Here is a 26,701-nt window from a genome sequence, read left to right as displayed (position 1 = left end):
TCAATAGATTCTTACCCTCATATATATGTACAAAATGTTCTTGTATGTTTCAATGAAATACATTTCAAAATTTGATGTGTGCATTTCAGTATGTGCATTTCAAGTTGTTTTTTTGTATTTTTTGTTTTATTTTTGTTTTGTTTATCAATATCATTGTCTTATGTGTATAAGCACAGAAGCAAGGTGAAAATGCTTAGCAACACCGTAAAAACATATTTTAATCTAGTAACTATCCAAAATTTCATGTTTGCTTTTCAGCTTCTTTTTAATGAAATTTTATTCTATGTTTCAATAACATACATTTCAAAATTTGAAACAAACATTTCAGTCATTTTTTTACTAAAATACCCTGTTGTGTTTTTTGTATTGAACAATGTTATTAACCCATCTATTACAGGTAACATGAATTTTGTGTCATATTTTAACATTTGATAGGACTACATTTTAGTCAATGTTTATGGTTAATTTTCCCTAATTTTTTTTCTAAATATCATAAAGAATTCCCACCATTACCTGTTCTCCTGTGTGACAAAAATTCAAAAATTACAGAACTAGAGTTTGAACACACCAGTACATATACTAACCATGAAGTTAGTAACTCCTCTATCTAACAAAACACAGACTGATATTCTACCCTGCTCCTCCCCTCTGTAGTGTAGCCAATGGCAACTAATGAACTTTAACCCTGCTATGGTGGTACAGAAGGTCTTCCAAAAGCTGTATAACCAACTTAATATTACATACGTTAGTTTGCATGAATTTGTATTTAATTTCTATACAACAGTGGATTGACTGCAAAGTACAACATGAATGAACATATTTGCAATTTGAACATATTTTGCAATTTTTTTTATACCAAATCAAAATTATGTACGAAGCAAGAATCCGTTCAATTTGACATAGTTCAGCATATTTGTCACTTCTGAGAACACATCAGATTCTAATCCAATCGACTGCATACATCTCTAATAGTTCATTACCAAGTCTCTGCTAAGAGCAGTCAAAGAAAATCATCATGTTTTTTGTAAGGTTTTGGTTTTATATAATATTTAAATTTGATTGTAGACTGAGATCACAGAACAAAACCATATGCAATGTTTACAGGTTGGTATCAAAATTTGAGTTTCAAATTATATTATGAATACAAAATCTTCAAATTGAGGGTGTGCTTTGTCACACATAAGCTGTAAAACGGTTATGAAAGGGTATAAGGGCTTGTCTATAGACTTTGCTGATCATTTATTTGGTTTTTTAATTTTTGTTGACATTTTTATTTTTATTTCACCCTCGCCAATCATTCCACAGAGGCAAGAAGAAGAAGAGGTGACCCTTTCATTCATCATTAGCATGATGGCCTTGTTTTCTTTATCTTGTCTTATCTCGTCTTGTCTTGTCATGTCTTATCTTGTCTTGTGCTTTGCTGTGTTGGTGTACTGCATGATTTGTGAACTTATCATAGTGTGTCGTTAACATTACTAGTTGTTCTGCTGTGCTTTGCTTTGCTGTGCTGTGATGTCATTTATTTTTAGGTCTAATGCATGAATCATTATCCATGGTATACTTGTGAACAGTTTGCCTTATGCAATACTTCAGACATTTTGGAGTAGATGAATGGAAAAAAAGTACATTTCAAACAATCTATTTACAAATTTTCCTGATCTCAAGAGGCTTTTTGATCAAATCTAATCTTTAACATTGAAGAGAATTTAATGCAAAATAATCAACTCTCTTCAAAACATTTTTCATTTTACCAAAAAGTTATGTACTGATGTATTGGATACTAGTAATCCTCACCTGCAAAATACCATTCTGAAGTTATCACATACATGTACTAAATTTTCAGTTTTTAATATTCTCAACCATATATTCTACCAAAACATTGGAAGTTATAAACATTTCAGCTCCAAATATACCCCAACACTGGGATAATCCTGAGTACTGCATACTGACAACAAATATAGTATATCCATGGCGTGCTGTCTCTGCTGTGATCTTGAATGCTGTGTTTATAGTACCATAGGATCTTCTGACATTCTAGTATTCTTCACTAGGGTTCCGTACATGACACAATACTTTGCCGTATGCCTGTTTATTTTACAACTTATTTCAAGTCACATTTCCAAGTCAATATATCTGGATCAAAGAATTGTTAATGTACGAAAAGAATGTAGACATGCCCAGTAAAACATCAGAAATTGAACTTTTATAGCAACAATAGGGGCCCTACTTCAGGGAAAACATCTTGACTAAAATTGTAGTTGCCAAAAACTGAGAAAATGTTCAGACTGGTTTCTGAAACCCATAGTCTGTAGTCGCTTCAAGTTCAGCATAATAGTATAGCTGCAGTTATTGTAGACTGTAAGATACGTCTTATTGTTCTGCTCTCACCAGCCTCCTCTGAGAGGGGTTGACCGATGTGTGAGGGCGTCCCGCCACGGCATACCTTACAGACTACTTTGAGAAACATTTCATTGTGTAGTAGTATACTCAGTTATTTCAAGTTCACCTAGTCATGTGAATGGGATAGATGTTTACAATGTATACAAGTGTTGCTACTTATAATTTAGGGTTTTTTTCAACTGCCATCATTTTTAAGAACTTTGTTATCAAAGTTCTTTATTTAAACCAAATACAAAAAGACTTGGTAAGGTTTCCAAAAAAAGATACTACAGGCATGTGGCAAATGAGTCACACACATTCAATTCAAAGACACATTATCACAACATAGGGGTTTATTTATAACCCACAAAAAAGTCAACTTATCTTATATTAATAATATACTCAAAGAACTACCTCAGAGACTACTAATTATTGATATGAGTAATATTGGTAAGTGTCTACGGTATGATAGCATGTATGTAATGTGTGTAGACAGTATAATAAGGTTTGTATATTGGGGATATAACACCTCCTTTTAAAAGATGGAAGAATTGTACGTAAATATGTCTAAAAAATCAATGGAAAACGTTGGCTGGAAAAAAGAGCTTTTTGTATTTTTAAATCAGAAATGTGACAAGTATGGTAAGTTAAAAAAAAAAAGACTTTGCTTTCGGGAATTTTTAAAATCCATTGTCTAAAATAGTTGCTAACTATATTTATCTTTAAGTTATATTCAATTGCCAGTTTATGATACAGCAAGTATCAAAATATATAATTTCCTGGTTTTCTTCTTGATCTCTGTATATTGGTATTTTATATCATATTTGCTAAAAAAACAAATCTATCAAACCGGAATGAATTCTTCCATCTTTTAAATTGAAATATTAGTACTTACTAAGGAGGACAAGAGGTATGGAGTAAAGGATACAGGTATATAATGCATGAAATGTTAAGGAGGATCAGGGTCATACCAATTCTGGCACTCAATTGTCGTAACTTGACACATTACATGTATAATGCATGTCATCATCACACCCCCTGACAATTCATATCCCATAATATTAGCAGTCTATACTAAGGTCATTTAGTTCATCGGTATCTGTAGAGTTTATAGTTGTATAGTTCTATTAGTGTGTTGTGTTTTCCCAACTCCCCTTTGCCATGTTGAATGAAATTTCTATTTTCACATCTGACGTCGCAGCGTGTCTTTTACTGGAGTGATGATGAAGAGGTATTATTAGCATTCTTTCATTTGTTTCCATGTTTTGTGGGTCTTCTGTAGTGTGTCGTAGTGTACAAAGTCTGTTGAAATGAGAGAGAAAGATGGAAGGATGGTTGTGAAGGTGTTAATGTTTTCTGTAAGAGCGTGTTGTCTTTGTGAATGTTGAGTATATCAGGGTCCCTATTGTTTAACATGTATTACATGTAAAAGGAGATCTACTGACCAATGTTGTGTGAACATATTCAACATACTACAAGTGCATCTGTGCAGTGTGTGTGTGTGTGTGTGTGTGTGTGTGTGTGTGTGTGTGTGTGTGTGTGTGTTGCACATAAGCATGCATGCACTTACGTAAGTGCATCTGTGCATTGTGCGTGAGTGTTTGTGTGCACACATGCATGCGTGCATGTGTGCACGTGCACATGTATACATGAGTTAATGTAACATTCTTGTGTGTGGATGTCTGTATGTTGCAATTAATGGAAATATTTACTGTACACAACTCTGGATTCAATACAAATATAATATTGTCAAGGATTTCATTCACTCAGATACAAAACACAATAATTGAAAATTTAACAAATAACACATTGCATGAATTACAAGTACACTATCTAAAAAAATATGTCACCGAACAGAGACTTGCCGCACTATACACATCAATCACATCAGCCTGAAACATTCACCCTAATATAATGTTCTGGAATTTTTGCATCATTCAACTTCTGATCGTAATTTCTCTATGCAAATTTGGTCACATTTTTTTGCTAATTTTTTGCTAAACTACATATACTTTATTACAATAATGGACATTGCTCAACTGTTGGTCATAATTTTAATAACATTTTTAACTGCCCTCTTTTTGCTGAATGTAAACTTATTAAAACTATTTGGTCGAAATTTTAACAACAGTTTTAACCGTCCTCTTTTTGAATGTAAAATTAATGAATATGCTGCATGTTTTCTTTTCTGTATCTAATCGCTTATCTCATTGTGAAGGAATATGTATTTCCTTCACCAACACCAACGCCAGAGGTAAAAAAAATACACCACTGAGTCTTCATTTTTACACCACCACCAAACTCTGTTGCTTTTTGTTTGATTGTGTGTGTGGAGTGTTTTTTTTCATCACTTTGTCAAAGCCTTGTAGAGTTTTGTTAGCACCCCAAAGTGTGACATTGACACAATTTTCATTTTTTTCATTTTTATTCTACTCAGCAGCTGACAACCACTTTGATTCTCAGACTATAGTTATGATGTTTTTGTAAACTTTTCAGATTTTCATAATATTGTTATGTTTGAAGTTTTTAGAACTTCATTGAAGTTCATATTTCAGTACAAAGTCCAAACTTTGATCACATCTAACATTGAAAAAATTATGAGCAAATATAAGGGTATTCAGTATTGTCTCAACCATAGTGGCATTGATGATAGTCACTTTCAGTGAAGTTGAACCTAGTCATCCCCATCTTTTGATTAGTGGAATTGGTCCCACCATTGAACATAATAGATAGGATATTCCATTCATATTCCATTCATTCAGGGATGACATTGTACATTTTGACAAAGTACAAAATTGACCCGATATCTATTCTGTGGTTGTCAGCTGGTTTGTAGCATTGCAATATTCTACTATGTATGTACACAAGCTATCACTTGCTGGTCACAGCTAGGTCACAGATTTCTTCACATTGCATTGCATTGCATCGCACTTCACATCACATCACAGCACATCACATCATGTCACATCACACCACATGACATTACACCATATCACATTACACCACATCACATCACATCACATCACATCTCATACCACATTACATTATATCACATTGCATCACATGTTAGGTTAGTAATTTTTAAGGCCTGTAAGTTACCAGTAGGTTTACCATGACATGTATACCAGGACAACAGAGAAGATACACAACTACATTGGACACATGGACAGGTGGAGCAGAGCTTTCAAACACACACCAGATATGGAATAGAATTGAGTTTCTGTGCCAGTGTTACATCAATCACTGGATGTATATGCCCACTTGAAACAACAACATACCTATAGAAAAGCACACTCCAGCAGTGTAGATTAAGAATAGGTCAAAGGTGATTCCTTGAATATTCCATGCATGCATATAACCATAGACCTTGGAGTGAGAAGTCTATGTTAAAATAAAAACTGAACTGCAGTTTTGGATGCAAATGCCAAACTGAGCCCACCACCATAAGATTACAAAATTGTTTCAAAATAGGCCTAATTTGATGGTGGGTCTGTTTCACAACTCAGCCACAAATTTGGCACAATGAACACGCAGTCTGCATCAAATGACTTGTGTACCTTCCTATAGACCTATTCTGTACATTGTTGAGTAGGTGCATTTCTAAAAGGTATCATACTGTTACAGAAACAAATAAAGGGAATCACCATATTTGAAACACTTCATCATATTCATCTCCATATGTGTGTTGCTGTGTAGTGTTGTCATAAAGCATTCATATCAAGTGTGAAGTGATGTGTGTATTTCATCCAGTCCATCAAACGTATAGTTTTCATAAACCAAAGTCACATCTCATTAATCGTTGACAGGATTTCATTTCTGGCTTTGCATGATTTTGTGCACGGTTTGAAGAGTGTTTTGATCATATCAACTTTGACTTTTAAATATATTGTCACATAGATTTTATTGCAGCATGGACATCATTGTTAAATTTTCTGTCTTCTGTGATTTGACCAATGAAGTGTTGCATTTACTAACAATTTATACTGATGTAAACAGGCAAAGAAAATTGAGGATATGGTGGCCAAGGAGGAAGAAGAAAAGGCCGAAATGGCAACACCCAAATCAACACCCAAGTCAGTGCTATTTAAACAACTTGAAATAGACATTACAAGGACGCCTTCACCAAAGGAGATTATAGAGGAGGAGATCATAACCCCTCCACCTACACCCCCACCAGAGGAACCTAAGGAAGAACCCAAAGAGGAACCCAAACCACCTCCTAAACCCAAAGTTATGAAACCCAGGAAACCTATTCAGAAATTTGTTTCCAAACCCAAAGAGAAGTCACCTTCTCCAGAGCCTCCACCGCCACCCACTCCATCCCCACCCAGACCACCTACACCTCTACCAGGATTCATTGCACAATTCAAGGGAGCTGAATGGTTTGAGAAATACTTCCCTAATGCTGGGCCAGGTGTAAGTTTATTACCCCATGACCTTACTTTTGACTCAAGACAAATGTCACAAAAGATGGCAATTTCCTTGAATATCTTGAAATTAACTCAACTATAGACATGATGCAACATGCTTCAGTATTTGGAATAACAGAAAGATTATTCAAAGCAAAGTACAGTTAGTGAAAACCTTAAAATTTACAAACTGTGTACCTTCAATAGAAGTACATAAACAAACCTTTTTGATTAAGTTTAAAGCAGTTTCTGTTCAGTTTCTGATGTCTGTACCTTTATTGTCACAATTTGAGTATGTGATTTTGCATATAGAAGTCAAAGCTATATCAACGCTGTCAGTGGTATCATAACTTTGATTCAAGTACTTATGTGTCATAGTAAAGTGTATCTTGTCTTTGTATATTACAGACGTTCCCTAAACCATGGACAGTATCTGCATTCACAGCAACACTCCTCAAACTACAGAAGATTGCAGACTACGAAATGAAAAGTCTCCTGGCTGATGCCTTGATGACATTACATACACAGGATGGCATAGCTAATGCGCAACAAGTAGCTGATAATATGCTAGCTTTGTTGAATTCTTCCAGTCCACCGTCTGCTCAGGATGAGGACCAGAAGGCATTTATCTTACAAGCGCTAAGGGTTCTACAGTCTATGGGTGCACCTAATGTGTCTGTAATCGTAGAAATGATTGTACAGTACTTAGATGGGGATGAAGAAGTCAGGTACAGTTATGGTTTAATATATTGTTGTAATGAAGAAATGTTGAGATGGACTGAATTGTACATAAAGATGTCATGAGAAGATCATGCTAAAAAATGACACAAACATTCAAAACAATAAAAGCAACTTTTTTGGTTCTTTTACTCTATCAGTTCAGATGTACAAATACCTAATATATATAATGTGCTTTATCCATAGTACCATGACCACCGGCCTAACGTACAGAAATCAAATACAAAATGTATATACAAAAACTGAATGTACTGAGAGGTTTGTTGTGACAAACAGCAATATCACATACAAATCCACATACTAATAATAAATAAAACCAAAATTAGTCCATCATATTTTGACATAAACAGAAAGCAAAAAATACAAACTTTGCTGAATTATTCAGAGTATGAACATGATTTGTTCTCAAAGAATGAAATTTAAATTGCGATACTTAATGTAGTATGTTGTATTATAATATGTAGTATTGACTCTCAGTTCAGTTAACTAAATGAGGCCTTAGAAATTGTGTATTAAGGATTCAAGTCCATAACATGTATGCAAAATTTCGTATTTATATTTTACCAATCTTCTGCTCAACCTATACTATATCATAATGTGTTTTCTTTTCATTTGTATCACATCAGGACGTACGTTAGGAATTCATTTATCCAGATGGGTCTACAGGATCCACATGATTATTTCTTTAAAGAACTGGATTCCTGGGATATTTGGAATGTAGATGAATTTAACCACAGAGCTGAACTTAAAAGTATGGCCAAGAATTGGATTGATAAATGGTTAGAATTGTTCAAGGTAAGGTGTACAGTCAAATAGCATCTTTTAGACTCTTGAGGGTGCTATAACAATACTGTGTCACTTAGCATCACTTGTACCCAAATAGAGAAGAAACTGCTGTATAGAATTATGATTTGATTTCTTAGCTATATTATTTAATTCTATATGCAGGGAGTAGATATTAAGAAAATAAATTCCATTATTATGAATTTAAACATAAAGTGAAATGAAACTGGAATGGAAAACAAATTCAAACTCAACATAGAATGATAATGAAATAGGATCAAAACTGAAAGTTGAGAAAATGATGTTACTTTGATTTGTCTTTCTGTAACAGAACCACATTGCAAGAGCTATTGAACAACTGAAACGAGGTAAACTAAGTGGAAAGATAGCAAAGATGCCAGACAGAAGAAGTAAGCAACCCTCCCCTATAGAACCATCAAGAAGTATCCTGAAAAGAGGAGAGAGTAGGGTGAGTTGCAAGCTCCCTCAAAAAAGGGGGTTCCTATTAGTAGTACCATTTATAACACATTGTGTTTATATACAGCCTTCAGCGATTGGCTTCAATTGTGTCATTTGGTATTGGCTAGTGAGCCATAAATGACCTCAATTTGCATAGAGTGGGCAATATTTATGTTCTGTTTTCCTTGAGGCAATATTCATGTGGCACGGGAGTCCTACTGGTGATTTGTTTTGCCTATGGAAAGAATATGTGTCTGAGTATGTATTGTGATATAACACCTATTGTCTGGCTATGAGGGCACTAGTAGACATCTATTACCCCAAGAGATGTTGTGCAGCAACTATTTCCAGAGGCTTACCCACCATACCTAGTCAACATGAATATGTGTATTTTACAACTATTTTTCACTTGCGTTGAGAGATATCACATTTGCAAATCTTGAAATAGCTTTAGTCTTGAAATAAAAGTGTCCACAGCAATACAAACAGTGATTGACTGACAGTTGAAAATGATGACATCATAACAATTCAATCTTTGTCCTACAGGATGATGATGAGAGTGGTAGTGGTATTGACAGAGAGTCTACAGCTGATAGTGGTGGTGGTGGTGGTGGTAGTAGAGATCTATTGACACCTAGACCATCATCACAGACTAGACCACTCATGGGTAAGTATTGTCATTGTTCAGTTATGATCCCGTACTCTCTAATAAAGATAGTCAATTGAACACTACCCCTCCCCCAATATTCAGATTTGGATTTTATCTGAAATTATGAAATGATTCCAGAACCCAAAGTTTATTAACTACCTTTATTGCCTGGAGTGGATACAACAGTTAACACATTGTTTGAAGTTCAAAGTATAATGTATTTGTTGGTGTTCCATTGCAGTGACTTTTGACGCACCTCCAGACCAGTCTACCATTGACAATGCCACACCCATTGAAGCCATCAACTACTTCTGTGAAATGCAGCTAGAGAAATTCCTAGATAGAATGAGGACTGGTGAATCATCAGCAGGGAGGAGTAGAGAGAAACAAGCCAAGAAAAATACAGTGCTGGTCTTGCCAAAGATTAAAAGGTGGGTTTAATAATTAGGATAATTAAACAGTGTGATCAAAGCTTACAGTGTGGTCAGAAACAACTGTGATATCACACATCACTTTAGTCTCGAACAGGAAAGTAGTACTTGTGAAGAGACATGTATTTCATACAACATTATATCAGTTAGACTGACAGACTCATCATCGTGTACACTCCTTTAACCATGCATTATACTGATGGTTATAAGAGGAGTACTAGACTGAAGGGTCAACCGTTGAGGGCGCTCTTCTCATTCCTTTCCACAAGCAAGGGATGATAAGGACACCCCTGGCAACAAATTTTACAGTTTACAGAACCAGCAAATATGACTTTTTTAGAGAACACATTGCTAAAACTATTTAGTGTCGTATTGTGTTGATTTAAGTAAAATGAATATGGAAAGAATGCACTCATATTCCTAACACAGTTCATTATGCAGAAGTCAGATCCATTCATTTCACATAAATGTTTATTACGTTTATTAATGTGCTTGAAGCAAAACTTGGATCGTCTTTCATTTTGTATACAGGTATAGGTATATACAATATGTATTGATGCTAACCTATTTATCATATATTACAATGTTCCAATATTATGTTTCTTCAATGCTTTAACAAAGTTCCATTTCTTTCCCCCCACCTTCTGCATGCATCAGTCCAAAACCACAATTGGTTAACAGGTAAATTCAGGTTTGGTGTGCGGTTGCAATTGTTGTAGTTAGATTTTTCATTTGTATTACAGAAAAAGATTCACCCTTTTGTTGCAGAGATCTCTCAGGTGATCTTACAGTTGTCATGTTTTTGAGTTTTTTAAGACCCCATTCAACAACCTACACACACTTGTACATCAGATATTATTGCAGTAGTACTATGTTCTGTAATCAGTTCCCCCAGTTAATACCCCCCCCCCCACCCACCCACCCACCCACCCACCAACCCACCCACCCACACACACACATACACACAACAGTCTTGTCACTGTTTGTGTAATGCTTTCGGGATGATTAGCATCAAATACAAAGTAACCCTATCATCCCAATCCATAGAGTGTCTATACTAACCAATTATACTCAGAAATAGTTTTAGCATGTCAAAACTTACATCAAATGATACCTCAGTGTTAGTTCTTACTATACCTGTAGTAGTTCTTATTAGACAACTGCATAAAAAGTTTGTATTTTGTACTCTTGACTTGATTAGAAAGTGTGACATCAGTTACAGACTGTGTCCCTTAAACTTATCTATTAGAATGAAAAGAAGTACACAACTCCCTAATTATCAATGTGTCTTAAACCTAGACTCTAGTTGTAATCATTGTTAAACTTTCTATTCCTTCCATTACAAAGAGACTCAGAGGATGTTGATACTGACCTAGAGAATGAAGCCAGGTACATTAACTACAAAACTTATCATGTGTTTGAGTTATAATTACTTTATTTAGAGTATGGTATTGATTAAATGCAATGGGTAGTAACTCTGGAAGGGGAGAGGGTTATAGGAATGGATTTATACCAAATGAAAATATAGGTTGAAAAAATAAGCTAATTTTGACATGTTTATGAACACTGACTTAAAGACAGACAGACAGACAGACAGACAGACAAAGGAGATAGAGAGAGAGAGAGAGAGAGAGAGAGAGAGAGAGAGAGAGAGAGAGAGAGAGAGAGAGAGAGAGAGAGAGAAAGACAGAGACAGAAAGAGACAGACAAAGATTGAAGTAACAAAATCTAGATGTCTTTCAATCATCATGTGTGTGATTTAGTACTAACGCTATTTCAGAATTAACTGTATTTGATCTCCAAACAGGCTGTAGTCAATTCTCATTTGTCTAAAGTAACGCATGACATGTTGTGTTAATAATATGCAGTGGTTTGCAGTGTATGACTATGGACTAACCCATGACATGACCTTGGAGTTGACAATTGCTCTGCACTAACAGTTTATTTTTTGTCATTTTATGCCTTATTAGAGTTGGCAATATGAAAGTTTCACATCAAAACCCTAACACAGTGTATTTTTTAAAACATTTTGTACCTTATTGGAGTTAGTATTGAACATGAAAGCACTGCATTAAACCTTTCTAACACATTCTATAATTGTTGTTACATTTTACCCGTTCATTTCACACCATGCAAACACAGGGATCAGTTAGGAGACCTGAAGGATATTTCAGAAAAATCTGAACCATCAGAATATGACAGGTATAATACACTGCAATATAGATTATTGAAGTGTTATGTATTTTTTTTACAACTTCAAGAGTGCTGTGATCTGCTATTTCCCTTGTCAGTCCTCAACCCCTACTGGCCAAGTCCCTTCATCCATCATTACATTTTTTTGTTGATTTTTGAATTTTAATGTGGAATGTAATATTGAATTTAAAGGACTGATCTAGAAGCTTCCAGTCTCTCTCTCTTTTCAGATTGACAGTACATAACATTGCTAATTTATTCCTCAATCTGTTATAAAACATTTTGCAGTGTGTGTATACTACATGGTGTGATAGCTGAGTCTGGTTTGCATTCCTAATGTACTATAGTTACAGTAGATTTGCTGTGATACTAATACGTCTTTGCTAATTTTGCTAGCAAGTATGTATTTTCTGCCCTTTATGAAAACACAACTGTATGTGCAAATCCTGTGGCACATGCTGGTAGTCTGAAATTGTTGTGGAAGTATAAAGTACATTAAAACCAAAGTTTCCTTTGAATGAATCTAACCTTTGTATGAATTTAAATGTTTTTGATGTTCGTGTGATAACTCAAGAATTTGCTCCTCAAGACTCACTCTTAATCCTTAATTTGACTACTAGGTGATATTATATAAACTTACGGTTATCAATCACACCACCGATGACTGTATAATTTAAAGATACTTTGTGTCATGTTCTCATTGACCTGCTCTTTCCCTGAAAGAGCTTGGCCATCAAGGGCACAGGACATCTCTTGAATTGCCATGCATTAATAAATGTACATTTCATTCATTGCTACAAAGGGAGTCCACAGAGGAATTTAAGACATCCAGGTAACCAAGTGATTTCTTTCAGACATTGTATCAACTATATGTACTTTTATCTCTCATGCACCAAGCAGTGACAGAATGACTAATATTATCACAAGTTGTACGCAAACACCGTGTATAAAGCAGTAATAGTTGCTGTCATGTTATTGCAGAATTTCACAGTTCTAGTAGGCAATTACTGTTATAAGCACAAAGTGTCACATACACCATGGCACAACAAAAGTCAGTGTTGTTGTTGCTGCTAGATATGAAACAAGTAATAATTGTGGTTGACATTTTGTTAAATCTTAGTGTGTTACATGTATAATGGTATTGTTTACAAATAAATTATGCACATCTATTTCACCATATACAGCCTATAAATGCACATGTATTTGAACGTCTTTCTATCGTGCAAAGAAATGCTCCCACTGAGTATCACATACTTGAAAGTGTTGTATACAATATCAATCAACAGTCATAACTCTACTCATGCACTTTTTCACAAGGTGTTTACTTACATTTCATTAATACCAACTTACTATTTTATCATTCATTTCATTCTTTTTAAAGAGAGCTATTTGAGGAAATCAAAAGGTATTTGTGTTGTGATTTTTTCCTCTTTATTTATATTTATTTATTTATTCATTTATTTATTTTTGTACATATACGTTTGCCTGACATCCCCCGAGGATAAAAATATGACTCAGATCACGCTTGTATAAAAACAAATGGTGTGGTTATCTGTGCTGTATGGTGGCGCTATTGTAATGCCAAAGCTGATACTAGTACATTGGAAGCCGTTCTCAGAATGTTGAAGTTATCAGCAATTGGTTGCATAAAGTACACAGTGGTGTAAATCATAAGCTACAAATTTTGAGACAATAGTTCTTTTTCAAATATCATCAGATGTGAAGCAAATACAAAATATTCAATTCATTTGTATGACTTTGGCCTTTAAGAAGATTTTTTAGGCTCAGTTTTATCATCAAATGACAAAAACAATATCCATATATCAAACTTTACTAAAGGGAGAAAGAGCGAGCAGAAAGACAACAAAGAGAAAAAGAGAGGCAGGAAAAACGCGAAAGAAAACGACCAAAGAAACCAACGCCTCCTCTTCCAGAAAGGTAGAGAAATGGAAACATAACAAAAAGAGTGACTCCTAAAAACACTTTTGTTGGTTTTTTTTCTTTTGAAATTTTTGTTTCTCTTAGTTTTGATTTAGTTTGTCTTTTGTTTGTCCATTTATTTTGCTTGGCTTGGTATTTCTCTCGATTCCTGTACCAAACTCACACAGTCATTGCAATGTATACAAACTATGCTAACACAGTGTGGTTTCTTTGAGTATACTTCCTAATCCTGACTTTAATCCTAACCAGAGTGAATTTCTGAAAAAGCTAACTTTAGTCATAGACAATGAAGGTGGCGGGAAGGTTTTCTCCTCTATTGTCTATGCTTTGCTGTGTCTACCACTAGCATGACATTGACTTTACAAGACTTACCTCTCACATTGTAATGATATGAGATAAAGTTGTCTTTTTTTCAATGTGAATGGAATTCATTGTCTGTCCAAATAAATACCAAAGTATGTGAACCACTAAACAATAACTTTTCATTACCTAACTTTGACAACTCTTTGCATATTTTCTTGCATACAATAGTAAGAAGAAGGAGAGAGAAAGGTAACACATTGGGATACTGATATACTTGCACTGTTGATACACTATATTTCATATTACACTTCTTGCACACTACTTGGCTCAAACTATACCAGTATAACTGTTTTCCGACTTGCTTTCACATTCTGGCAAACCAAATCGCTCATATATTTAAACATATAACGCTAAGCACTTTTTACCAAATGAATATTTGTATAGTAAATGGAAGGTACACTACAAAGCATTTGTATGTACACATATGCAGACTTCTCTTGAAAACCTTTGCATGTGCTCCTGGCAGGTTCGGTGCTTATTTCCCCTGCTATGACCAAACATCTATTTTGTTACCAAACTTTGCACTAACTTGATATCATTTGTAGTTCCGTATATATTAAATGTAATTTTATCAAAAGTTATTTAGTTCATGAACTGCAAGGAAAATAATCTTTTTTTTTACAGCTTGTTTGCCAGACATCATCAAGAGAAAGATGAAGTTACATATTCAATTTTCAGCATCATGCATATTAATATTGGTTTTCTCTCCTCAGCCAACTTTACAAGTCCATGATATACAGTAACAAGTGTTATGTCCATACTAAAATTGCCATGTTCTTCATCTTAAACTAAAAATCTTTTCATTTTCATATTTCCCCACATAGTAAACCCAGTTTGGTTCGTCTTGGTGAAACTCACACCAGCAGGTGTAAGCCTCATAGAGAGACATCCTTAGCAGCATTAGGTGAGTTTGATAATTCTACAGTTAATACAGAAACACTACTCACAAACCAACGTACACATGTTCAAACAAAAAAAATATGAGATTTATACCCTGATTTTTGTACATCATGACAATGCACATCTCTGTCAGTGGTTCTGCCCAAGAATCAAATTATTCATTATTGCTGTTAATTTTCCAGATTTGTCATAAATCCGGGAAATACGTTTTATGAGTTTTTAACTCCTCAATATATGGTGATGGGGGTGGTGGGTTGGGGGTGTTTCAAAAAAGATAAGTCTGTAATCTGATTTACAAAGTTAACACACTCTGTGTTCATGTCATTATTTTTCTATTCATTAGAATTCAAGCTGCCGCCATTATATCCCAACCGTAGAATGGACTATGATGGTTTGTATGGATTTACACATAAGATTGATCTACCTATGAAGACAGTCGTCATGAACCCATTCCCTAGTCCTGCTGACTACTATGAACAGTTCCATCAACCTATACTTTTAACACTCAAATCATCACAGAAATACTTTGTACCTGGTCAGTCTTATGTTAGGTCTGCTGAGATGAGATAGAACAAACTATTAAAAGAGACAGATACACACACACACACACACACACACACACATGCATACACATACCGTATACATATACCACATACACATATATTTTGACATGCATACACACATACACTTACACCCATACACACACCATGATACAAATCCATACATACACCCCCAGATTTACAACCAAAACATTGACATAATGTAAATAGTAACTGAACTGACCATCACAAATAACGGTACAACAAATATGAAGGAATGAACAAACACTTTCAATGTAGTGTAAAAAAGTGAGTGACATTTAGCTAATACAAGCTAAGAGATCACAATCGGTACAAACAATAAGGATCTAACTGTACACATAGCAAAATATAGTATAGATATATACACAGGATAACAACGGATGTACATAAAAATAGGTTATGTATATACATAACAATTACTGTATACAAACACATATATGTATATATACTTAAACAAATTACTGCAGTATATCGAAATGTACATTGTATGTCACATGTGAGACTGTCTTATGTATATGTTAGACAATTTTTCGATCAATTTCCTAGACACTTGTGAGCTCTATTCTGAAAATGAAATAGCAATAAAGAATTTAATAGCTTGGAAATAAACAACAATGAATGACTTTCAGTAATGTGTACATAATAAATATTTTTTATTGCCGTCAATTTCAACATGAAATATGTTAATATATTTTAATTGAAATGGACATAATAGCAGCTAGACTGTGATACCTCCATTGTGTACATGTATATATACATCTTTTTATCATAAATATGTTACAAAGTGCAAAATATAGGTACTTATTAAGATTGATGAGTTGTATCCGTCCGACAACATCGTAAATATATTGGTAACCATTCAGTTTCATACATAAATCTGAATGTCTGTTTCATATGTTTTGTAAATGAAGTACAGAACTGATAAATTCTAATACTTTTGCTTGAATGTGTGTCTGAAAATGGTTAATCAAGATTTCACATAATATCTTCCACTTGTAGATTTCTTTCCTTTTTTTTTCTTTTTCTTTGAACAAATCAATTTCAAATCAATTTTTTGTTGTTGAACAAATCAATTTCACACACATTTTCAAATACTATGTACATTTCAGTTGTGAGAGTTCTTTTTCATGAAATCAACACACGCATATCTTTATCACATTGTGAAATCCATTTTTTTTTGTTGGTAAATTACAAATGATGTATATTTCACACACATTTTCAAATACTATGTACATTTCAGTTGTACCAGTGTTGTTTCGATGAAATCAACACATATACCATATATATATCTTTATCACACTTTGTGAAATCCATTTTTTGTAAATAAAAATTTGAAAATTACAACTTTTTAATGTTTTGTATTTTGTAAATTATACCTGGTAAACAGCAAAACTTAAACTAACTAGTATACAACATGATAATACTAAACAGGTTTTGATGGGTGGCTAAACAACAGTATTTTCTGCAACCCCTCTAGAGGTAAGGAAGTACACTGTGTAATTTTAATAGTAAGAAAGTACTACAAGGAACACAAAAGTCGAGTGATTCTACTGTATGCCACAACCAACATTGAAGCGATTCCACGGTGTTCCCATAATCAGCACCAAAGCAATTCCACTGAGGACCAACAATCAACATTGAAGCGATTCCACGGTGTTCCCATAATCAGCACCAAAGCAATTCCACTGAGGGCCCACAATCAATATTGAAGTGATTTCACTGTAGGCCCATAATCAACACCAAAGCAATTCCACTGACAGCCCACAATAATTTTCAGCACTCACATTAGGTGTTAAAACACACTGTTTCAATTGTTTTAATCACAAGTCTAGTGTATGGCCCTTCTAATGTAGTCACTTGGCAAGCAATGATGCCTAATACTAGTATGTAGTCAATTTGTAAATATTGCGAGCTGATAAAAAGCTGACTGGTTACATAATGTATTATGTGAATGACAGCATCACATCTGTCATTATATTTGGCTTGCTATGAGCTCTTGAAGATGTTTGACGACTTCTAGCTATTAAACAAAACACCAAAATGTTATTTTCTTTGAAACGTAAAATCACGTAGGACTTATGTTCTACAGTGATAACTAAGAGTGGCTAGGGAAATCACTTTTCATGTATCCTTGAGTAATTCAGTACAAAAAGGTGTGAACTTATTTCACCTATTTATTATTTACGCCATGATGTCTACACCTCTGTCCCTTGAGGGCAGTATTGATGAGAGAAGTGTAAGCCTCAAATGACAGCTGGTGTTCAATGACAAGCCCCATGTGAGAGCTTACATCTGGAGGACATACAAAACTAACATGCATGAAACCTTTGAAGCCAAAATCAACCAGACATGGGGAGTCTAAATGTTCAAAAAGTTTGACAATCAAGTGAAGCCAGAGTAAATCAAAGAATTTGTTCTGAAAAGTATGTTATAGTAGACAATAATCAAATTGGAATTCACCCACGTCATGCAGATATTGCAAACTATCAAACCCCACAAATTAATAGACATAGACGCCTTGCTCAAAATCAAAACATGCTGTTCAACAAATGTATGTTCTTCAACTCCAAACTTATTGCAGCTCCATTTTCAGCTCAACTGGTTTTACATTTTTCAATGAAATTGATAAAGAAGTAGAAAGTACATACTATTTAGCAGTTTTACAAAATTAAACAAGTTAACAATCTTGCCCCCCAAAATACAGTGGCAGTTCTCTACGAAAATAATCAGTTTTTGACAACTAACAATACACACAGTACCACAGACACCATTGCTCACTTCATCAGTTAATATATACATCTGTTATCAAAATATTTTTACTGTTGATCTACGAAAATGAAATAACACCAGAGCATCATATTTTTTCAGGTAATATGGTAAATATATAAATATACATGCCAAAATGTGTAGAGTTTGTAATTTTTCCAGTTTTCTTGAATCTCAGACCTTACTTTGGCTGCTAACTGTAGCAATGGTTGTGTTCCTAAATCTGTCTGTCTTCATCAACAGAGATGCATTACTTGTCACTACCGTACTACTGAATCTTTTCTGTCGTCGAAAATTCCTCATAATTTCTTCATTTCGTTGATTTTTTCTTGCTGGAATAAAAGTAATTTAAACAATAAATAATATACAAACATGTACAATTGAAAAGACAAAGCATATGTGGTAGTTCAAGTTTATGTGGGATTACTATGCTGAGGAGACCATGGATCTTCAGCAAATTCTCAACATTATTGCAGCTAAAATGCGACTCCAATGCACATGTTCAGAATGTGGGTCGTGTTTGGTGAGGTGTTTGTTAATAAATGTTTGTTACCTGTACCACCCATATACACGCCTACTGTTCCCAGAAACACACTTTTACAGTGTTTATATGTTGCTGGGATTTTTTTTCATCATACAGAAATACTTTATATTCCCTGACCTATTACCCAAAACATTTTCACAGTTTTCCAAGGGTTTTTGTAACCATACTGGAAAAAAATCGTATTACCTGTAACATTCATAGACAAATGTTACCTGTTGCCAAAAAAACTTTTTCAACAGTTAAGATGTTCATACTTTTTGTTATCCAGATTACAGAAGTTAATTTAATATTCCCTATAAAACACAACCACATTTGCTGTTTCCCAAAACATTGTAGTTGCTATGCTTGGGTTTTTGTAACTATACAGAAAAACGTATTCCCAAGTGATACAAGTACATGTATAGTTAAATAGTACGCGTTGATTAAACCCCTTGAGCGGTACTGACAATGACAGTGAGATTGGGATTTCACTTACCTACAGCATATATAACAATAAATATTGCCATGACAACGACAGCTAGGATGAGAGGCAGAACTATGATAGTTGCTTTGGGTTTCCATCCGTTATCATCTAGATACAAAGATATACAATTGAATCAATGAAACATCACGATTCTAGTCTGATTTCTTTGTTCTGGATTCATCTTTGTCTCATTATAATACTCAGCTAGGCCACTGATCTCGTTTCATTACTTCAAGTAGCAGATGTTGGACACTAACCCTGCACCTCTGGGATATATATCTGTATAGCTATCTGTGTTATCTATTCATAGGAATCTCCTAGTTGTTAGCCTGTTACATATACATGTAGACCCATCACGTAATTTAAGTTACACAGATTGATATATTTCAAGTCTTGTCATGTATGGAAGTAGAAATTCCCATTTTAATGTTGAGAATCATTAATTGGAACCATCTATTGCATGAAATAAATCAAAATGGCTCATAAACCAGGTCAATTTTTGCTTTGAAACAAACTTTTGTCTGAGCGCCCCTAGTTAATACTGCCTTCATTTTCATAGAGATTGAACCTAGGACATGCATTAACAACTGCTGATTGATTGCTGCACTTTACATGGAAAGCAAATTCAAGTACATTTACTGTCCCCTTTTCTCTGTCTCATTGCTAACTGTTGCCATGTTCTGTATACATATCAATCAGATTTCATCTTTTAAACCAAATCAGGATTCTAAGTGCAAGGCTATCTATGTGAGTGTAAATCTCATGGGCATAGCATTCCTAATGTGTTCATTATTGCTTTTATTGATTCTTAAAAGGGATGAACAGTTAACAACTTAGGAGATAACCAGCATTTATGTGACACTGGATATGAATATTAAAACATTTAAGGAGATAACCAACAATTATATATCACAGGATCTGAATCTCAAAAAATTTAGGGGGTAAATTTAAAAACTGCATTGCTGATCATCTCCATGGGTTCAAGATATATGGTACAACTCCTACTGCAGTTTCCTTCATTTGCAAATGATGTTGGTAAAATATATTGTTTTCTTGAGAAAATCTTAAAGTGGCCATATGGATGAGGATTGGGTATTTATTTTGGATTTTTTATTTATACAAACAATTTTATCATGCTTCATACTTGAAAAATCAGTGTGAAACAACATATACCAAGTCTTTGTTTGTAACCCAATATATTGTTTAGGCTTTTGCCATAAATGGAATTACAAACACAGACTTGGTCTAGGTAGTTTCACATTGATTTTTCACGTAGAAAGCCATGATAACATTGTTTTATACCAAAATAAATACCCAATCCTCATCCCTATGGCCACTTTAAGCATTTCATTTCCCAAGTCCACCCTACAGTTAAGGGACTATACAGAGGAGCATTAGCAAAGAGTTGTATTTGCTACTATAATACCGCACCTCAATTTGTGATGCTATTGTTCACTATTACCCAGGGATGTAGATAAGAGTAACTAGCAAAAAATAACCAGCTACTCTGCATTGTTTTTGCTGGCTACTTTTTCAAGAATTTGTTTTGTAAAATTCTTTGTTTCAACCAGTATATTTCCATAACTGGGCAAATTTATGAGTCTCGTTCCTTTATATTACTGCCTAATTTTCACATATCACTGACTGCTTTTTAAAATACACTACAAAATTCCCTTGATACCACTGCATCTTCATCTCATAAATATTTTCATATGTACACTCACACTCATATTCAAACCAGGTTACAATGGTTGATTACTTGTCATGGGCAATGTGGTATTACGATACTTACAGACTTCTGGATGACACATCTTAGGATCTTCATCTTCACCTCCAGGACAGTCGAATACTCCATTACATGTGTATTTATGCAGAATCATGAAGTCATAGGAATGACCCTTGCATTTAAACATAGCATGGTATCTACTGCCTAGCTTGAAACATACATCTGGTGGGCAGGACAGAACATGTTGTATATGATGATAATCATTCGCAAAATATTGAAATAACTGATAATTAAATTGTAGAAATAATACAGGAAAATGTAGATTAAAAGTAATGTCCTAATAATATAATGCTAGAGTTACAATATCCACACATCCAAACAAAGTCTGCCATGGTTTCAATTCTTAGGAGCAGCCAGGACAGTTTTATAATGAATCTGAAACTCATTTGTTAAACAAAGCTTATGGTATGGTCTAAAAACTGTAGTCAACGGAAATGTGTTCCTGTGTTCCAGGCATTGCATTATAAATTAGCTAGCTAGCTAGGTAGACAGACAGACAGACAGACAGGTAGATATAGGTAGGTAGATACATAGATGGATAGATGGGCGGGTGGGTGGGCGGGAAGAAGGTTAGGTAGGTTACTGAGGCAGGTAAGGATAGATGGATGGATTGATGGATATAAGACAGACAGCTTGACAGACAGGACATACAGACTGACAGAGCAAACACTCTTAAACTCTGAATTGTTAAATCCACTGTGTTGAAAGGAAAATTATTCAGCTGAGCAAACACACATCAAATGGAACACATTTTAGAAGTCAACTCAAGGCAGTTATCCATAGGGGCTAACAAAAGCAAATTGGATAGATCTCTATCAAGGATTATAAGGTTAGGCAGGTTAAAGCCAAAACAGGTATCTGGGATGAAAATAAAATGAGAAACCAAATTGCAGGAACCCAGGCATGGGTAATCTGATAAAATGGTAATTCCCATATGTACTGTCCCCATGAATTAAGATCTTTAGAGATAAGGCAAGATGCTTTTTGCAATATTCTGTTACAGTGGTGAACTGAGCCCTAGTTTATGGAGATGAGTTTTTGAAAGATGTTAACAGGCTGAGAAAATATCTTAATGGCAGTTTTAAAAAGATATGATAGTATACAATGTATAATAAATGATAGAAGCTTGTGTAGAAAATTCCCAATGAAGCCATCAAGTGCTCTCTGATGGGAAGTAATAGCCATAAGGTGTTAAAACTTAATTTGAAAATTCTAGAATTTAAACTCTACAAATGTTATTATTTGTACTGCCAAGTAGTTTTATCTGTACCATCACAACAGAGAATATCTACCAATGAATTCATCCATACCATCACAATAGAGAATACCTATCAATTATTTTATCCGTACCATCACATAGACAATACCTACCAATGATTTCATCTGTACCATCACAATAGAGAATATCTACCAATGAATTCATCTGTACCATCACAATAGAGAATACCTACCAATGAATTCATCCATACCATCACAATAGAGAATACCTACCAATGGTTTCATCCGTACCATCATGACAGTGATTATAGCCATCACAAAACCACCAATATCCCTTGCCATAGTTTTGATCATAGGGTGATAAGAATGGTGCTATGCATGTACCATCATTGCAATGTAAACAGGTTTCATCACTTGGACTGGTTCCGTCTGGAACACAATTGAAATACAATATAAACTCTAAACAGTTCTAAAAAAAGGACACAAATGGATTTTTGCAGATTATGTTACAAAATCACTAAAGTGGCCATATGGATGAGAAATGGTTCTCATTTTGGATTTTCAATTTAAAAAAAAAAACTTTTTCTATTTGTACATACAATGTAAAACAACATACACCAAGTCCATGTGTGTAATGCAATAACAGTGAAAAGACTTCTTTTTCAAATGCTTGTAAGTAATCGATTTATACACAAACTTGGTAAAGGGGCCATATGGATGAGGATTAGGCATATATTTTGGATTTTTTAATTTATAGAACAATGTTATCATGGCTTCCTACTTGAAAAATAAATGTGAAACAACATAGACCAAGTCTGTGTTTGAAATTCAATAAATGGCAAAAGCTTAATAAATGTGTAAAGTGTTTGTTATCGTACAATAACAAACTTTTTACACCTTTTTTATAGCTTTTTGCAATGTATTGAAGTACAAACACAGACTTGGTCTATGTTGTTTCACATTTATTTTTCAAGTAGGAAGCCATGATAACATTGTTCTATAAATTAAAATTCCAAAATAAATACCCAATCCTCATCCATATGGCCACTTTAACTACAAATCCAAACTAAAGACCTTCCAATGGCTACTTTAAGGTGAATGACACATGTACCTGTACTTTATAATCTGATACCAATTATCAAGAGAGATAATGATATAATTTAGAGGGAATAATGCATGATGTCCAGGGGGACACAAACATACTGATATCATTTGATAGGAGCTACTATCACATCATAATGCAAGTTTTATCATCCTGGGACAAATCCTTAGATTAATAATTAAAAGGCAAACTATCTCTGAATCTGTATACATGTAATGTTAGAGTACATTGCACTGTCAAACCATAATCGAACACAAAATCTTGATTATTCTTCAACTGATAAGTATTATTTTCAGTCTACAATGTGACCGGTTTGTTCTACGATTTCATTGGCATGGTAGCAATAGGTAGTAAGTATATATGTACAAATGATATTAATTCCATGCCGATATCAATTTACACTAATTTGCCTGTTGAAATGATTTGACCATGGAATATCAATTTTTTGCATATAGCTAGCATCATTTTAAAGTATCTATTTACAGAGTCAGACCTAAATTGATTTGAATGTTACCGTGTTGCTACAGTATTCGTCCGCATATAACCTCCCACTCATTTATAATCCCCCTTTCTCTTAGCATAAATTAGCATAAATTAGCATAAATTAAATGGTTACACTCAGCAAAACAGTATTACCTGAGTGTGTGAACCCCTCCCCTAAAGAATTCTTTTTTGTACCCTAGGTGATTGGATGGATGGATGAGTATGCCTGTATGGTACTACAATGTACAAGAACACCTTGACTTAAAGCAAATACTGAAATTATGAGAAATATTGACATATTTACTGGTAAAGGAAATGACTAAGCAGACTACAAATTGTACAGTACAGTTTTCTCTGTTGATGAGAAGTTATACAAAAATCCAAAGTCTTTAGTCTTTCAGAAAAGGGAGATGTTAGACAGAGGGGATTTTTACACAAAGTAAATATCCCTAGTCTTTATATCTCAAGTATCCCTAGAAGAGACACATGTTACACAAAGGATAAACAACATTTTTCCAACATTTTGTTAACATGCATGCTGAAAATTCAAGCCTAAATTTTGTTCCCTAAATGTTTGGAGAGAGTTGTTTTTATACTTACTGCAATATTCATCACGATCATTAGTACAATCAGAAACGCCATCACACAATAATTCACGTTTTATACATTGAACATCTGAACATTTAAATAATGAACTGTCACTGCAATCAACTAGAATAGAATAGAATAGAATAGAATAGAATAGAATAGAATAGAATAGAATAGAGAGAAAAATATTAATAAATGTTAAATTTTCATATTTTGCACAATATTTTGTGAAAGCACCAGCTGACAGCTATTATAATAGTCAGCTATACTTGCTTACCCATGACTGTCTTCATAAAATTAATATTTACTAAATTATTACGTTTATGCGACTTAAATATAACTTTTTGAAAGAAGGATATAGACTTCTGGTGTGGGTTTACATCCTTACTATCACATTATCACAAACAGATTATCCCATTACAAACTCCCTTTATCTTAAATATCTGAACAAACGCGAGCAGAAAAAGCTGTGGATATATTAAAACTGGCTGGCCCTTGCTTTTTCTGATTTGGTCACCTATACCAACACCTTAATGAAAACTCTGGCACTTCAGATTCAAACTGCAGTGACCCATTTTGTAAAGACTTACAATTATATTGTCACTGGTAATGTACAATGTAGAAGCATATATTAAAATATACTTTGCAGTAATTACTTACAGAGATGTGAAAACTGAAGTACCTTCAACTATTATTTCTAAACAAAAACCTATCTCCTCTTAAATCCCTAATCTATCTTCACTATGAAAGTGATCTGCTGGTTAGCATGAATCTCATTAAACTGCATCTTCACTTTCTGCTATTTGACATGTTTCCATACTCACTACTGATCAGTTCAAATGACATTTTGAATTCTATCGTGTTTCATTCTTATTTCAAATTCTCCATTATTAATGAATATTTGTCCTTATCAAAAATAAGTGCTGCCAGCTTAATCATTAATGTTTCAAACACTTCACTTCAGATGTCATTTTTTATTCTTGCCGACACTAGACAGGAATTGAGTTAAAAGATTTATGGCTGTGCACAACATACCACAACTGCGTCAGATATTGTACAGTATCGGGTCTATAAGAAGTGTAGGTTTATACTCTAAAAGACAAACAATATCTCTTCAAAAATGTTGTCCACATTATACAAAAAATACAAGAATAAAGAACAGTACTACCCCAGTAGTTGCTCATATATCAGTTCCATCACAGGGAACTGGAGGCATATATGCGAAGATTTAAAGCATATGTTTTTGACAACTGTTATGTTCAATCATAGACAGTAGAGGGGAGATCTACTGTCTATGGTTCAATCAAGCCTATGTTATAAATGTTGAGTGTCATTTATTCCCAATGTTTATCTTTAGCTGTTATCAGTTACATTAATTGGTCAGGCCACTTTGAGATCTGGTGTAAACATTCACTGTCTAGCTTATAATAAGATACACTGTGGATGTTTACACAAGGGCTTGGAAGTGTGACTCACACCAATTAACACCTAAGTTATGTGAACTAGCAGATAACAGCTATTATAAAAAATAAACAATGGGAATAAATTACATTCAGCATTTAGAGTATCATCTTTACTGAATATAAAAGTAGTTTATATGTAAATCTACGCATATGCAGCCTCCAGTTCTCTTTCTTTATATGTATCATTCTACTATTTCATCCAACCCGTTCATATTTAATAATGTTGTGTCATTTAAGTTTTTTGTATCCTCTGTTATGGTAATCTGTAAATTTTGTTGTTTGAAATGTTTTTAATCTGAGCAACCACAAATTAATTTTTAATGATTGTATATCTTAATGTACCTATGACAATAAAGTATTTATAATTAAAGTTATATGGGTAAAGGAGACTCTCTCAACAGCAGCATTTACCAGGTATATCATTTTCTATATGTTATAATTCCTGTATGTTATCTATGTATG

The 26,701-nt window shown here is 34.1% G+C and overlaps 1 protein-coding gene across 1 annotated transcript in view; it reads left to right on the top strand.

The window, feature by feature from the left end:
- LOC144437965 (uncharacterized) overlaps positions 1 to 15,855 on the top strand; it is a 30,347-nt gene extending 14,492 nt beyond the window's left edge. Inside the window, exons 20-35 of the mRNA XM_078126999.1 lie at positions 3,581 to 3,610; positions 4,598 to 4,633; positions 6,376 to 6,795; positions 7,197 to 7,516; positions 8,153 to 8,321; positions 8,641 to 8,778; positions 9,315 to 9,435; positions 9,659 to 9,848; positions 11,196 to 11,237; positions 11,991 to 12,050; positions 12,844 to 12,873; positions 13,423 to 13,446; positions 13,881 to 13,979; positions 14,514 to 14,534; positions 15,170 to 15,249; positions 15,589 to 15,855. Coding sequence (XP_077983125.1) covers positions 3,581 to 3,610; positions 4,598 to 4,633; positions 6,376 to 6,795; positions 7,197 to 7,516; positions 8,153 to 8,321; positions 8,641 to 8,778; positions 9,315 to 9,435; positions 9,659 to 9,848; positions 11,196 to 11,237; positions 11,991 to 12,050; positions 12,844 to 12,873; positions 13,423 to 13,446; positions 13,881 to 13,979; positions 14,514 to 14,534; positions 15,170 to 15,249; positions 15,589 to 15,815 — 2,007 coding nt within the window. The 3' untranslated portion in view covers positions 15,816 to 15,855. The remainder of the gene's footprint in view (positions 1 to 3,580; positions 3,611 to 4,597; positions 4,634 to 6,375; positions 6,796 to 7,196; positions 7,517 to 8,152; positions 8,322 to 8,640; positions 8,779 to 9,314; positions 9,436 to 9,658; positions 9,849 to 11,195; positions 11,238 to 11,990; positions 12,051 to 12,843; positions 12,874 to 13,422; positions 13,447 to 13,880; positions 13,980 to 14,513; positions 14,535 to 15,169; positions 15,250 to 15,588) is intronic.
- The last annotated feature ends 10,846 nt before the right edge of the window (positions 15,856 to 26,701 follow it).

This window comes from Glandiceps talaboti, chromosome 7 (genome assembly GCF_964340395.1).
Source record: "Glandiceps talaboti chromosome 7, keGlaTala1.1, whole genome shotgun sequence".
NCBI lineage: Eukaryota > Metazoa > Hemichordata > Enteropneusta > Spengelidae > Glandiceps > Glandiceps talaboti.
Note: the sequence above shows the minus strand (reverse complement) of the source record. Positions and strands in the feature narration are given on the sequence as shown.